Source organism: Hyla sarda, chromosome 2 (assembly GCF_029499605.1).
Source record: "Hyla sarda isolate aHylSar1 chromosome 2, aHylSar1.hap1, whole genome shotgun sequence".
NCBI classification, from domain to species: Eukaryota; Metazoa; Chordata; class Amphibia; order Anura; family Hylidae; genus Hyla; species Hyla sarda.
In genome coordinates, this window is record NC_079190.1 from 390,053,119 (window position 1) to 390,068,402 (window position 15,284).

A 15,284-nucleotide genomic window follows, 5' to 3' on the forward strand; every position below is an offset into this window, starting at 1 on the left:
CATTCACACTGATATATCCTTTTAAAATAGAGTTATTCAACTAGCAGTGACCAGGCCGCTAAATAATAGTAAAAAAAACAATCCAATGATCAATTTTCACTTGACAAAGTCTTTACAGTTATACCTTTTATCGAAATAAAAACCAGAAACATAGTTATGAAGAAGATCTACACAATAAAACCCAATGCTTCCACAAAGTGAAAACTGATCCTTGGATTTTTAAGTCATTGTTCTTTGTTCATGTATTTAACTTTTTTTTTTTTTTTTTTTTTTTTTTTTTTACGTCCATCTGTACACAGAGCTGGTTAACCTCTATGTGCAAACAGCAGCACATGTTATTCCAGCAGATTGCACTGACTGAGTTTCCACAACAGAACTGCTCATAAAATATTTACTGGCCAAATTGCTTGGAACATTGTAACTAATAATGTCCATGTCTGAAGTGTAAACATGAGTAAGTATGACACCAGGAAGACAAAGCACAATTACAATGAGCATCTGTGACTTATATATACATGTATCTCTTCACTGCCCAGAAATCATGGCTTAAAACAAGAAATAAAGGCGCTCCATGTGGAGTATCACACGTGCTGGAGTGGAAGGGAAATCAAGGGGGGGGGGTTATAGATGGTCGCTTACCAGTTGTGTACCGACATACACAACAATGGACAGCACGCAATGATAATCAAAAGTTATCGTCTGCAGCCTTCCCGGTGGAACTTGAAAAGCAGAACACAAATTCAGAGGTAGCAGGAGTTTGTGTGGCACTGACCGGGACGGACACAGTGCAGGTGCGAGGACTTGAGATAAAATTATTTATTAACCAAGATGCAATGCGTTTCACTGCGCAAGCTGCGCTTGCGCAGTGAAGCGCGTTGCATCTTGGTTAATAAAGAATTATAGGATATGTGCAGCTTGCGCAGTGAAACGCGTTGCATCTTGGTTAATAAAGAATTATAGGGTATGCGAAGCTTGCGCAGTGAAACGCGTTGCATATTGGTTAATAAAAAATGATAGGGTATGTGCAGCTTGCGCAGTGAAATGCGTTGCGTCTTGGTTAATAAAGAATGATAGGGAATGCGCAGTGAAACGCGTTGCATCTTGGTTGATAAAGAATTATACGGTATGCGCAGCGAAACATGTTGCATCTTGGTTAATAAAGAATTATAGGGTATGCGCAGCTTGCGCAGTGAAACGCGTTGCATCTTGGTTAATAAAGAATGATAGGGTATGCGCAGCTTATGCAGAGAAACACGTTGCATCTTGGTTAATAAAGAATTATAGGGTATGCGCAGCTTGTGCAGTGAAACGCGTTGCATCTTGGTAAATAAAGAATGATAGGGAATGCGCAGCTTGCGCAGTGAAACGCATTGCATCTTGGTTAATAAAGAATTATAGGGTATGCGCAGCTTGGGCAGTGAAACGCATTGCATCTTGGTTAATAAATAATTATAGGGTATCCGCAGCTTGCGCAGTGAAACGTGTTGCATCTTGGTTAATAAAGAATCATAGGGTATGCGCAGCTTGTGCAGTGAAACGCATTGCATCTTGGTTAATAAAGAATGATAGGGAATACGCAGCTTGTGCAGTGAAATGCGTTGCATCTTGGTTAATAAAGAATTATAGGTTGTGCGCAGCTTTCACAGTGAAACGCGTCACATTTTGGTTAATAAAGAATTATAGGGTATGCACAGTGAAACGCGTTGCATCTTGGTTAATAAAGAATGATAGGGCTTGCGCAGTGAAACGTGTTGCATTTTGGTTAATAAAGAATTATACGGTATGCGCAGTGAAACGCGTTGCATCTTGGTTAAGAAAGAATAAGAACTCCATTTGTTTTGTTTACTCACCTGGGCTGATCCTTGTCTTCTATGTAGGGCAAATTTCATTTAGACAGAAGTCACTGTCTACTGAGTATCTCTAGGAGATGCTTCTAAATTGTTTCTGAACAGGGAGATAGCATTTTGACCGGAGACAAGAGAAAGGAAATAGAGTGCTTCTTCAATTTGCATGAAGAAGTAAAGGTAAAAATAGAACATATTTGCCCAGATTTATCAAACTGTGTGAGAGAAAAAGTGGAGAGATTTTCCCACAACAACCAATCACAGCTCAGCTTTCACTTTACCAGAGCTCGTTAGCTGAGCTGTGATTGGTTGCTGTGGGAAAATCTCTCCACTTTTTCTCTCACACAGTTTGATAAATCTGGGCCATTGTATGTACACCAACTGTCTATTTGTATCAAATAAAGCCTGAACATTTTAATGGTGAGTACCTCTTTCTTTATTCTTGTCCTTTGGATATACCACAGCCACCTGAGAATTACTGATATATAGTAGCTGGAATACAGATACTGGGACTCTACGTCATTATTTTATTAATGTCCCTGTAAATAAAGAAATAAATAAAATATATATATATCAGGCTGCAGGACTTATCAGAGGTAGTGTGATCACTCAGAGTATAGGGATTTAACTCAGATCCAACCAAGCCTACTGAGATAGCATAGAATGATGTTGATGCTCATCTTGGGAGAGGGGAGCCAAAGAGCTGCTAAGGCAACACACACTGAAAATGAAAGAAATACATCATGTCCTATCAGGGGTAATTCATGATAAAGTATGCTGAAGCCAGTACAATTTGTGACATTATATTGCATTAGTACATTCTATGTCTTGGGGTAATAATCTTTTAAAATAGACACTTTTGTTTCAACAAACTTTACATAGATCAATATTACAAGCAAATATAAGAAACTTTGCAATATATATTGCCTGTTAATAGGCTCCCCCCTTCCCCAAGCTCTGTTTGGTATTTGTTCTGTGTAGGGATCGTAGGGAATAAATAAAAAGCAATTCAAGTCTATGGAGGAGGAAGGAGAGAGTTCCTGGGATCACATACAAGCTGCAGAAAGACAGAAAAAGGGTCAATTCTGTAAAAGAAGAGATTTCACCCCAGGGCTTTATACACACCTTAGAGTGCTGCTGTGTGATCTTTGGGATCCCTCATCTAGATACAGACTGCACCCCGACATCCTATCTTTTCATGTGCTGCTTTTTTGGAGTTATATATATAGTTTCTATATGGCATGTTTTGGCTGTCAATATATTACGTTATTCATGTCTTTGTGGTGCTGCAAATCATACTATGGCCCCTATAGATTTCTTTTTTTGTCAAGGATTCCATATGAATCTATGAGAAAAAAGAATTCTCCGTAAAGATTATGGGTTAGGCTGGGTCCACACTACGTTTTGTCCCATACGGGAGCGCATACGGCAGGAGGGAGCTAAAAGCTTGCGCTCCCGTATGTGACCGTATGCGCTCCCGTATGTCATTCACTTCAATGAGCCGACCGGAGTGAAACGTTCGGTCCGGTCGGCTCATTTTTGCGGCGTATGCGCTTTTACAACCGGACCTAAAACCGTGGTCAACCACGGTTTTAGGTCCGGTTGTAAAAGCGCATACGGCGCAAAAATGAGCCGACCGGACCGAACGTTTCACTCCGGTCGGCTCATTGAAGTGAATGGCATACGGGAGCGCATACGGTCACATACGGGAGCGCGAGGTTTTAGCTCCCTCCTGCCGTATGCGCTCCCGTATGGGACAAAACGTAGTGTGGACCCAGCCTTATATGATATGTTACTCCGTTTTTCTGTCTGGTATACGGGCATGGTTCATGCAGATTAGTGTCGCCAGCTGTTGCAAAACTACAACTTGCATGCCTCAAAGGGGTATTCCAGGGGAAAACTTTATCTATATATATATATATATATATATATATATATATATATATATATATATATATATCGACTGGCTCCAGAAAGTTAAACAGATTTGTAAATTACTTCTATAAAAAAATGTTAATCCTTTCATTACTTATGAGCTTCTGAAGTTAAGGTTGTTCTTTTCTGTCTAAGTGATCTCTGATGACACTTTTTTCGGGAAACGCCCAGTTCAGAAGAGGTTTGCTATGGGGATTTGCTTCTAAACTGGGCGGTTCCCGAGACACGTGTCATCAGAGAGCACTTAGACAGAAAAGAACAACCTTAACTTCAGAAGCTCATAAGTACTGAAAGGATTAAGATTTTTTAATAGAAGTAATTTACAAATCTGTTTAACTTTCTGGAGCCAGTTGATATATAAAAAAAAGTTTTTTTTCCTGGATAACCCCTTTAAAACATTGCAATATACATACAACATAAAGATGGTTCTATCAAACCAAGTGGAGGCACTTCTTCCTTCCCTATGCTTCTAAATATACAATATATATGTATATATATATATATTTATATATATATATATATATATATATATATACATATACATATATATATATATATATACATATATATATATCACATACAGTAAAATCTCCGTTAACGGACACCTCACAATAGGGGACACCTCCCAATAGTGCAGTGGTTCTCAACCGGTGGTACGCTTACCCCTAGGGGTACGTCAGGGGTTGAGCAGGGGTACACCAATGCGCTGATTAATACCGGCCATGCATTGGCCAGTATTTGTCAGCGCATAGCGGAGAATGACGTGTGACCTCCCCTGACGTTACGCGGAGGTGCCGCACAGTGCAGGAGGATGTTGCTTGTCAGTGCGGCCCCGCCAAACGGGATGCACTGCATACACGGACACGCCACACGGGACAAACAAGGCCAGGTAAAGATAAAAAAAAAGTGAAAAATAAGTGTATGGGACGGAGGGAGGGTTTTTGTATGTATAAATATATATATACAGTACAGACCAAAAGTTTGGACACACCTTTTAATTCAGAGTTTTCTTTATTTTCATGACTATGAAAATTCATAGTTTTGATGCCTTCAATGTGAATCTGCAATTTTCATAGTCATGAAAATAAAGAAAACTCTGAACGAGAAGGTCTGTCCAAACTTTTGGTCTGTACTGTGTATATATATATATATATATATATATATATATATATATATATATATTAGCCCAGGGGGGTCGGAGGGAGGGGGGGGGGGAGAGGTAATCGAAATAAGGCATTAAAATGGAGGGGGGGGGGGAATAATGCCAAGAGGGAATCAGGGGGAGGGGGGGATAATGACACAAGGGGATTAATATGGGGGGGGGGGGTGATGGTTATCCACCCATGTCTGATTGAGCATGTAAGATAAGAATAAAAATTTTTACAGTTGGAAATAGTGAACAACCCCCAAAATGGGGGAGATAGAAATAATGCACCACTCAAACAAGAAGCAAGGTGGATATTTAAAAAAAAAACACAATGGGCTCCCGGGGTCTCAATGATAAAACTGATATGTCCGTATTTTTATAATTTATGTGATTCTAATGTTCTATGGTCCTGACAGTAATTTAATACCTTCTTTGTCATTTGAATATTTGTATACAGTCCTTTTGTCTCACAAGTATATGTTCTAGTCTATTCCCTATAGTCTCCAATCTATATTGTGGTTCTTTTAATGTATTATGTGGATCATGTGACCTGATGGACCCGGCGGCTTCCGGTGCTGCTACTCACTCGTGGAATGAACGCGGCGCACAGAGCGGAGTATTGCACAACCCGGAACCGCAATAAGCGCTCTGGTGAGTATGTTTGTAAGAGGTACTTAAAGGAAAACTGTCAGATATTTTCTCCCGCACTATCCACACTACTGGTGGATAGTACGGGAGACACTGATTAAAACGAGCCCTACCTTACCCGGATCCGCCCGGCCGTTCGCCCGCAATTGTAATTTTATTCTATGTGTATATCTTCCTGTAACTGGCACAGACGGGGCTTCTGCAGGTTAACTGGCACTGACGTCAGCGCCGCTTATGAATATTCATCCCCCCTCCCTCCAGTTAGGAGCGGCGAAGAGAGGGAGAACTGGATGGAAGGGGGATGAATATTCATAAGCGGCGCTGATGTCAGTGCCAGTTAATCTGCAGAAGCCTCGCCCATGCCAGTTACAGCAAGATATACACATAGAATAAAACTACAATTGTGAGCGGCCGGGCGGATCCGGATAAGGTAGGGCTCGTTGGAATCAGCGTCTCCCGCACTATGCATCAGTACTGTGGATAGTGCGGGAGAAAATGTGACAGTTTTCCTTTAAGGAAGCACTGGCATAGGGTCTGACTTAGGAGGATGCGCTAGGTGCACCAAAGGATGCGCTAGGTGTGTGAAACATGTGTTGCTCGTCCTGTGAAAGCACCTGCTCGATGTATACCCCCCCATGCTGTAAATCCTAATAAGGCACAGATGAAATAGATGGTGAGTGCAGCCTTTTCATGTTCTCTCTACTGTTGATCCATGCTGGACGTCTTATTGCTTAGGCTTTTTTCACCACCATATCAGCACCTATCAGAGTGCATCTACCATCAAAGGGGCCATACACTGGACAATTCCCCCCACCCCCTCCATCTTAATCCCCTTGTGCCATTATTTCCCCCTCCCTATGATTCCTTTTGCCATATCCGATAATAATAGCACAAGGGGATCAAGATGGAGGGAGGGGGGGATATTGGCACAAGGGGATTGATATGGAGTGGAGCCAAGTTTTCTAATGAAGATCTATTTATATTTTTAAATGAATTTTTGTCATATCAAGTATTTTATCTTATGATGAGACACCATTACAAAAGTAACAACTGTACAGTACAAGGGGATTAAAATGGAGGGGGGAATAATGGCACAAGGGGATTAAGTATCGCATTAGTATAAAGGTAAGCACACGCCTTTTGTCAGTAATGCACCCCTCTGCAGAAGCCCCAGCACAGAAGCAGAAGGCTGCCGGCCACATCATTACCCCCCCCCCCCTTCCCTGATCCCCCCTGCCACTTTATTTCCCCTGTGCCAAATTACCCCCCCCTCATTACCCCCCTGTGCCACATCATTTCCTCTTGATACCCCCTGTGCTATTTCATTCCCCCCTTTATTACCTTCTGTGCAAATCTTTCACCCCTCTTTACCACCCCCTGTGTCATTTCTCCCCCCCCCCCCCCCGCGCTATTTAATTCCCCCTTCATCCCCCTATGCCACTTCATAAAAAGGAAAAGGAATTTACACAGAGGGTAATATAGGGGGAATGAAATAGCGCAGGGGGATCAAGGGTAAATAATGTGGCACAGGGGGGTAAGGGAGGATAATTTGGCACAAGGCACAGGGGGAATAAGGTGGCACAGGGTATAAAAGGGGATGAAATGATACAGGGGAGAGATAAGGGGTGGCTAAACGGCACTGGGAGACTCTACTGTAATATTGCTTTTTATCATGTTTTATAGGTAATTACACTATGGAGTTAGTGCATGAAAGATTTTTGTTCTTTTCCCAATAGGAGACATTTCTCAATAGTGGACACTTTTTTATTCCCGGTAAGTGTCCAATATTGGGAGATTCTACTATATATATATATATATATATATATATATATATATATATATATATATATATTTGTTTTGGCTGTAAATAAATTACACTATTGATTTTTTGTGATGCTTGTTGTGTCAAGGACTCCACATAAATCTATGAGAATAAAGAATTCTAAAGAATAAAAGACTTTTATGATTCGTACTATAAATGACTCTGTTTTTCTCTCTTGTATACAGGCATGGTTCATGTAGAGCAGTGATTTCCAGCTGTTGCAAAACTACAACTCCCAGCATGCTGGAAGTTGTAGTTTTGCAATACCTTGGGACACACTGGGGGATATTTATCAAAGCTGTCTATGTCCCGCATCAATATAGACCAAACTACAGAGGGTTAGGCCGGTCTATTGTGCGCCTAATTTATCAAAAGACGCACGGCTCTTGATAAATTCTGCGCACGGACTTCGGGATCTATGGTTTAGACTGTATTCATACCTTCTCCAGCATGGTCTGACATTTCAGCGTAGTTTCAGCCGATGCGACTTGTCGCTGAAAAGTCGCTTTTGATAAATTCAGCACCAATGCATTTTTCCATCTAAAATAGACTAGAATCCATCATGTTCTAAAACTCCTCTAAAGCAAAAGTCGCAGAAATGTCGCACATATTTAGACTGAAACTTTCTGTGCGACTTATTTAGACAGGAAAAAACTGTCTAAATCCTTTGATAAATCTCCCTCACTGGATTGGAAAATACCGATGTGGAAAAGTGACTGGCATCCAGTCTGTTCAGCACCAGGGCCAGCTCCCACTCATCATTGACTAGTAACTGGCTCACCAACACATCACATCCAGAGCACAGATGATGAAGAGGTAGCAAATAGAGGAAACACACTTTATTTTTTATTATTACTATAATTGTTATATATTCTTATTATTATTATTATTATTTTAAGCCTAGCACCACCATAGTCCACAACTTGTGCAAAAAAAAAAGTGAAAGGGTCTGAGGACTTTCTTAGTGCACTGTATACAGATCCACAAGATCAGAAGCCCCACCTCTACCCACAATCCCCTGACTGAGAGAGGATGATAGGGGAGGATGATGATCGCAGGAGAGGACTGTGCTCAGCAGACGGGATGTGATTGCTGCAAGGAGTCGGCTTTGTGCTAGAAGAGGAGAGCAGCAATGTCCATCCATCTACTGTAACACTGAGGCAGAGCACAGCCTTAGAATGTATAGACAGCCTGTAGGCAGATCATAAGGCTACCTACCCTCTGAGACACTAGAGTGAGAGCTGAGATCCAGCCCAGCCTTGCACTGACCTACATTTATCTATAGGATGCACATACAATTGTGACCACAGAGAACCGAGAGCCCATCCACTCCTTGGGAAAGCTGAAAGCACAGATCTGTCCTCCCTCCCTCCCTTGTCTCCCACCAGATTTCCCAGTGGACCCTCTGAGGGCTGAGGATGAAGGATCGCACCCGGGAGCTGCGTGCGGTGAGTAGCTCTCCTGCCTGCCAGTATATGTACTTGTTGCATAGGAGAGGCTCCCTGCTCGTGTTGTAGGAATAATCACTAGGCTTCCAGTTGTTTTTGCCTTTGTCATTTGTTTATGATAAATATTTTGATTTCAAGGCGATTAGCACTGGATGATTCTGTTTTTAAAAAGGGACCGTTAAAACCGTTAAGAACGTTAAGACTATCAGAGATCAGCCTGAAAATTCCACATTGTGAATAGAAGGAGACATAGGTTGGATGGGTTAGTTCTTTTCAGTGTGTGTGTGTTGTGTTTTGTGTTGTGTTTTGTGTTGTGTGTGTGTTGTGTTTTGTGTTGTGTGTGTGTGTTGTGTTTTGTGTGTTCATCAGACAGAGATCAGCCTGAAAATTCCACATTGTGAATAGGATGAGACATAGGTTGGATGGGTTAGTTCTTTTCAATGTGTGTGTGTTGTGTGTGTGTTGTGTTTTGTGTGTGTGTGTTGTGTGTGTGTTGTGTTTTGTGTGTTCATCAGACAGAGATCAGCCTGAAAATTCCACATTGTGAATAGGAGGAGACATAGGTTGGATGGGTTAGTTCTTTTCAGTGTGTGTGTGTTGTGTGTGTGTGTTGTGTTTTGTGTTGTGTGTGTGTGTGTTGTGTTTTGTGTTGTGTGTGTGTTGTGTTTTGTGTGTTCATCAGACAGAGATCAGCCTGAAAATTCCACATTGTGAATAGAAGGAGACATAGGTTGGATGGGTTAGTTCTCTTCAATGTGTGTGTGTTGTGTGTGTGTTGTGTTTTGTGTGTGTGTGTTGTGTGTGTGTTGTGTTTTGTGTGTTCATCAGACAGAGATCAGCCTGAAAATTCCACATTGTGAATAGGATGAGACATAGGTTGGATGGGTTAGTTCTTTTCAGTGTGTGTGTGTGTGTTTTGTTGTTGTGTTTTGTGTTGTGTGTGTGCCTGTTGCGTGTTGTGTGTTGTGTTTTGTGTTGTGTGTGTTATGTTTTGTGTGTTCATCAGACAGAGATCCGCCTGAAAATTCCACATTGAGAATAGGATGAGACATAGGTTGGATGGGTTAGTTCTTTTCAATGTGTGTGTGTGTGTGTGTGTGTTGTTGTTGTGTGTGTGTGTGTGTTGTGTGTGTGTGTTGTGTTTTGTGTTGTGTGTTTGTTGTGTTTTGTGTGTTCATCAGACAGAGATCAGCCTGAAAATTCCACATTGTGAATAGGATGAGACATAGGTTGGATGGGTTAGTTATTTTCAGTGTGTGTTTTGTGTGTGTTGTTGTGTTTTGTGTGTGTGTGTGTTGTGTGTATGTTTTGTGTATGTTTTGTGTGTGTGTATGTGTTGAGTGTGTGTGTGTGTTGTGTGTTTTGGCCTATTGACAAATAAGAATGAGCAGGAAGTAAAGTGGTGAAGTATCCACATACACTGCTCCCTATGCATCTATGTGACCAATAGATGGCTTTAGAAGATATTAATACATCAGCATTTCCCAACCAGTGTGCCTCCAGCTGTTGCAAAACTACAACTCTCAGCATGCCCGGACAGCCGAAGGCTGTCCGGGCATGCTGGGAGTTGTAGTTTTGCAACCCGCTGGTTGGGAAACACTGGAATACATGACGACTTCCAATGCTACTTTCCCCACACTTTATTATGCCTGCCAACTTAGGTTCCTATTCCCACATCCATATATTTACAAAATATTATTTTCGATTTTCTTCTTCGATCGTTTATGAGCAGAACGAGATGTCCAGTTTGATTTGCTATGTCAAATGGTGCCATCTGATGCAGTGCTGGAGGGAGGGGGGGCGGAGGTAGATAGCTATGAAATTGTTAAGGAGCGCACATCACACACTGCTGGCTCATTAACAGAATGCGTTCCAGATCATCAGCTTCATATGCAGTATCACCTTTAAGTATACATTCTAAATTCAGCTCTTGTTGCCTGATGCGAAGAAACAGGGCTCTGGTATACTGTGTACGTATCTGTCAGTGCAGTTGCCTCCCTTGTCAGATTCGCTCCTGCTTGCAGCACAGCATAACATATAATTATGGTGTAAGGCTTGGTTTACATATGTCAGTTGTGTCAGGCTCAGTTTTTTACATAAACTGTTCACACTTGATGGCATGACTGATGCTCAAAAAGTGCATACATTTTCATCAGTCAAAACCATCAGTTGCCATCAGTTGTCATCATTTGCCATAATTTGCCATCAGGTGCCATCAGTTTTTTCAGAGCCTCATTTTTTTTTTACATGATGGGAAATGGTAGTGTTTTTTTTTTTTTTGTAGATTAATTGTGTATTTTTGGTCTCTTCATACCAGACAAAAAGAGAAAGAATTGTTGTAATCGTATGGACCTACAGAATAAAGATTTTGTAATTTTTGTTCACTGCATGGAAACTAAAGCTGCCCCAAAAAATGAATTTTAAATGAATTTTTAACTATTTCTTTTTTAAAGCACAGCTTATCATTGTAGATTTGGTGGTAAAATGAGTGATGTCATACAGTATAATTAGTGGCGCAAAAAACAAACCCTTATATGGGTCAGTAGGTAGGAAATTGGAAGCATAGTGGCGAAGAACATTACTTGCCAAAATGAAGAAAATCCTGGCTCTAGACTGGTACAATGAATACTACATTGTGTCACAACCAGGGTGCCTTCTGTTGTTGCAAAACTACAACTCCCTGCAGGTCCCAGCGGGCATGCTGTGAGTTCTAGTGCTGGAAGCACCCTGTCTAATGCTGGAGGCACCCTGGTTGGGCAATACAGATTTTTTGCAAGTACCACTAGCCCACCAGGATTAGGCCTACCTTTTATCCACGGCTTTAATAAGGAAGTTGGGAGAACTGTACTTCCTGTACAGTGATCCCTCCCAAAATACCACTCACTCACGGCAGTGATGGAGCGCCTCCGCTGCTCCATAGAGAAACATGGGGTCCAACATCTGAAGCCGCCTGACAGGTATGCGGCATGGATGGGGGAACGAAGCAAGATGCGTTCCCCTGTCTGCAACGTTCCAGCAAGTCAAATCATCCGGCATCTAAACTGAAATGAATGGGATCGGTTCTGGTTTCATTTTGCCTCCGGCGCGGAGTGAAATGACCACGGACGCCAGACATATGTAAAGGGGGCCCAACAGATGACTGTAGCTTTCAATTAGTGCATTTAAGTCTTGCGTCGGTTCTGTGACTTTACTGTCAGTCTTCGGTTTCTAAGGCATGCTGAAAGTTGTAGTTCCACGACGCCCCGGAGAGCCACAGGTTGACATTAAATGGGCACTGTCACCAACTTTATTTTTTGATATGTTGTAGTACTTATGTAGTACTTTTTTTTTATTAAAATTGTTTAATTTACATTTGAAAACCGCCCACTAGGGGTCTCCCTCCGGGCATCGGTCCTTTTTCATTCAGCCTGTGCTCGCTCCCTGACTGTCAATCAGACAGGCAGGGAGCGAGCGCATTGGCTCCCCGGCCACTGGCTGGGAGGCCACTCCTCCCGCACATTGCCGCCTCCTCTGCCTTGTCGCCGCCGCTGTCCCTGCATGCCCGCTGCCAGACTCTGCAGTAAGTGTAATGGGGGGGGTTGTGATGGAGGGAGCGGGGTATGGCGCGGAGTGGGGGGGGGGAGGGAGATGGAGGGGACGGGCTAGCGCTGCATGTAACTAATAGTTTATCTACACATGGTGCCTCCAGCTGTTTCAATACTACAACTCCCAGCATGCCCTGACAGCCAATAGATGTCAGGGCAAGCTGGGAGTTGTAGTGGTGAAACAGCTGGAGGCACCCTGTGTAGATGAACTAAGGGCGGAAGTCCCCCCCAGCAGGCATCAGTGACGTGGTGCCTGCTGGGTAATGAGCACACTGCCAGGCAGACAAAAATCATTTTTAATATAGTAAAAATAAATATTAAAAGCAGGGAGGGGGTTAGGGATAGATTGGCAATAGGCAGGGACAGAAAAAAAAATAGGACGGTGGGAGCTACCCTTTAATGAAAGGCTGCTCTTTTGATTGACCAACTGCAGGGACGTGCACAGACATTTGGAGGGCAGGGGCTCATGTAAAAAAAGAAAAAAAAAGGCAAGTCACTGTGTTTAGTTTGCCTGTACTGTGACATCAATGTGTATTATCCCTGTACTGTGCGCAAATCGCTGCAAAATGCAATAATGTGCCTAATACTAGGGCATCAAAGGGTTAGTGCAGAAAAAGGGCAGGGGCTCAAGCCCCCTTTTATGTCTATGTGTGCATGTCCCTGACCAAATGGACATCACAAGATTCGACTGCCTTGTTCACTGACGTCATGGACACATAGGTGTGCACAGATACTTCCATGGGAGATACTACATTCTCCACCCATTCTTTAGTTCTGCACGCACGATAAAAGGGCATTCGTCATTCTGCAGGAAAACCGAAGTGCAGGCAATGGCCTGGAAATATCCAATATGTCACATCTACTTTGCATCAGTCTTCTGGCAGACTCCTTAAAAATGGATAAAAATCTAACCCAAGTGTTCATCATTTTAGTGTAAAACATCCTTGGGTCCAGGATAAATAAATGTTTCTATTGTTCTTCTAGATTCAATTAATAGGAGTAGCAGATCATCATCCTACAGGGATGTGCACACATACATTCAAAAGGGGGCTTGAGCACATGCCCTTTTAAAGGAGTACTCCGGCCCTGAGACATCTTATCCCCTATCCAAAGGATAGAGAATAGGGGATAAGGTGTCTCACCGCGGGGGTCCTGCCTCTGGGGACCCCCGCAATCTTGTGTTTGCCACCCACTTGTTTGAGCTGCACGCCGTGGTGCCAGCTCACAAACAGCCGTGTGGCGATCACGGGGGCGGAGTATTGTGATGTCATGACTCCGCCCCCGTGTGATGTCACCCCCTGCCCCCACTATGCAAGTCTATGGGAGGGGGCGTGACGGCCGTCACGCCCCCTCCCATAGACTTGCATAGCGGGGGATGACGTCACACGGGGGCAGAGTCGTGACGTCACAATACTCCGGCCCTGTGGTCGCCATCCGGCTGTTTGTGAGCCGGCACCACGGTGTGCAGCTCAAACAAGTGGGTGGCAAACATAAGATTGCGGGGGTCCCCCGCAGTGAGACATCTTATCCCCTCTCCTTTGGATAGGAGATAAGATGTATCAGGGCCAGAGTACCCCTTTAATGCACCTGTTCTATAATGCCCTTACTGATTGGGACCTCCATGGGTTGATGTGGGTTCCATTCAGCTGACATGACTGCCAGAGGTCCCTTACCTCAGGAAATGTGTTGAGCTAACATATGTAAGGTTTTTACAAACATTTTATAATTAGAAGTGCCCTTTTTTTTCTACCTAAGCCCCATACCCCCAAAATGTCTGTCCACGTCCCTGTCATCCTAAATACAGCGCCCAGCTGGTTATAGGGCCATTGAAAGCTGGTTTACTCCCCATTAAAATGTTTCTACGGTAAGGTTTTTTTTATGATAGCTGGTGCTGATGGAAAAAAATGAGATCCCAAAGTGCAACTGAATGCCAAGCACACTGGTAATTCTTTAATGCAGCCTTCTGCACACATCTCTTCTATAGATTTAAAATCCCCCAGCAATGCCATCTGTGCCAGGCATACACATCCCCCTCCCTGTGAAATGACAGCACATTGTTTGCATGCATGTATCTGTGATTACACAGCAAAGCCCATGTTACAGTACACACTGAATGCCTGCTGTTTAGCCTGTACATTCAGTTTTATGCATACAACGTGTGTTACAGATATACAAAGCTTTTCGAAGTGTTCCATTAGGTCCACACTGGGCTATGTCCGATGGGCATTGACAGGCTGAGACCTGGCTCTTCCATGCTAGTCACGCCTGTGTACTACAGGCAGTATAAATGCTGGATTCCTGTCACATTACAGCAGATATGCTCTGTGAACAGCGCGCTCACTGCTCCCTAAGCTTATCCGTTTCTATGTAAGAGAAGCATTGCTTGTAAAAGCTTACCCAGCACATTAATACAGAATTCTTGCATCACTTTAAAGGGGTATTCCAGGAAAAAACTTTTTTATATATATATCAACTGGCTCCAGAAAGTTAAACAGATTTGTAAATTACTTCTATTAAAAAATCTTAATCCTTTCAGTACTTATGAGCTTCTGAAGTTAAGGTTGTTCTTTTCTGTCTAAGTCCTCTCTGATGACACTTGTCTGGGGAACTGCACAGAGTAGAAGAGGTTTGCTATGGGGATTTGCTTCTAAACTGGGCGGTTCACGAGACAGGTGTCATCAGAGAGGACTTGGACAGAAAAGAACAACCTTAAAGGGGTAGTCCAGTGGTGAAAAACTTATCCCCTATCCTAAGGATAGGGGATAAGTTTGAGATCGCGGGAGGTCCGACTGCTGGGGCCCCCTGCGATCTCTCTGTACGGGGGCCAGGCTCTCCGGCCAGATAGCGGGTGTCGAC

The 15,284-nt window shown here is 43.0% G+C and overlaps 1 protein-coding gene across 1 annotated transcript in view; it reads left to right on the forward strand.

Moving 5' to 3' along the window:
• Positions 1–8,444: 8,444 nt before the first annotated feature.
• Positions 8,445–15,284, forward strand: part of STX1A (syntaxin 1A) — a 190,834-nt gene continuing 183,994 nt past the window's right edge. Inside the window, exon 1 of the mRNA XM_056558631.1 lies at positions 8,445–8,844. Within this exon, the coding sequence (XP_056414606.1) occupies positions 8,815–8,844 (30 nt within the window). The 5' untranslated portion in view covers positions 8,445–8,814. The remainder of the gene's footprint in view (positions 8,845–15,284) is intronic.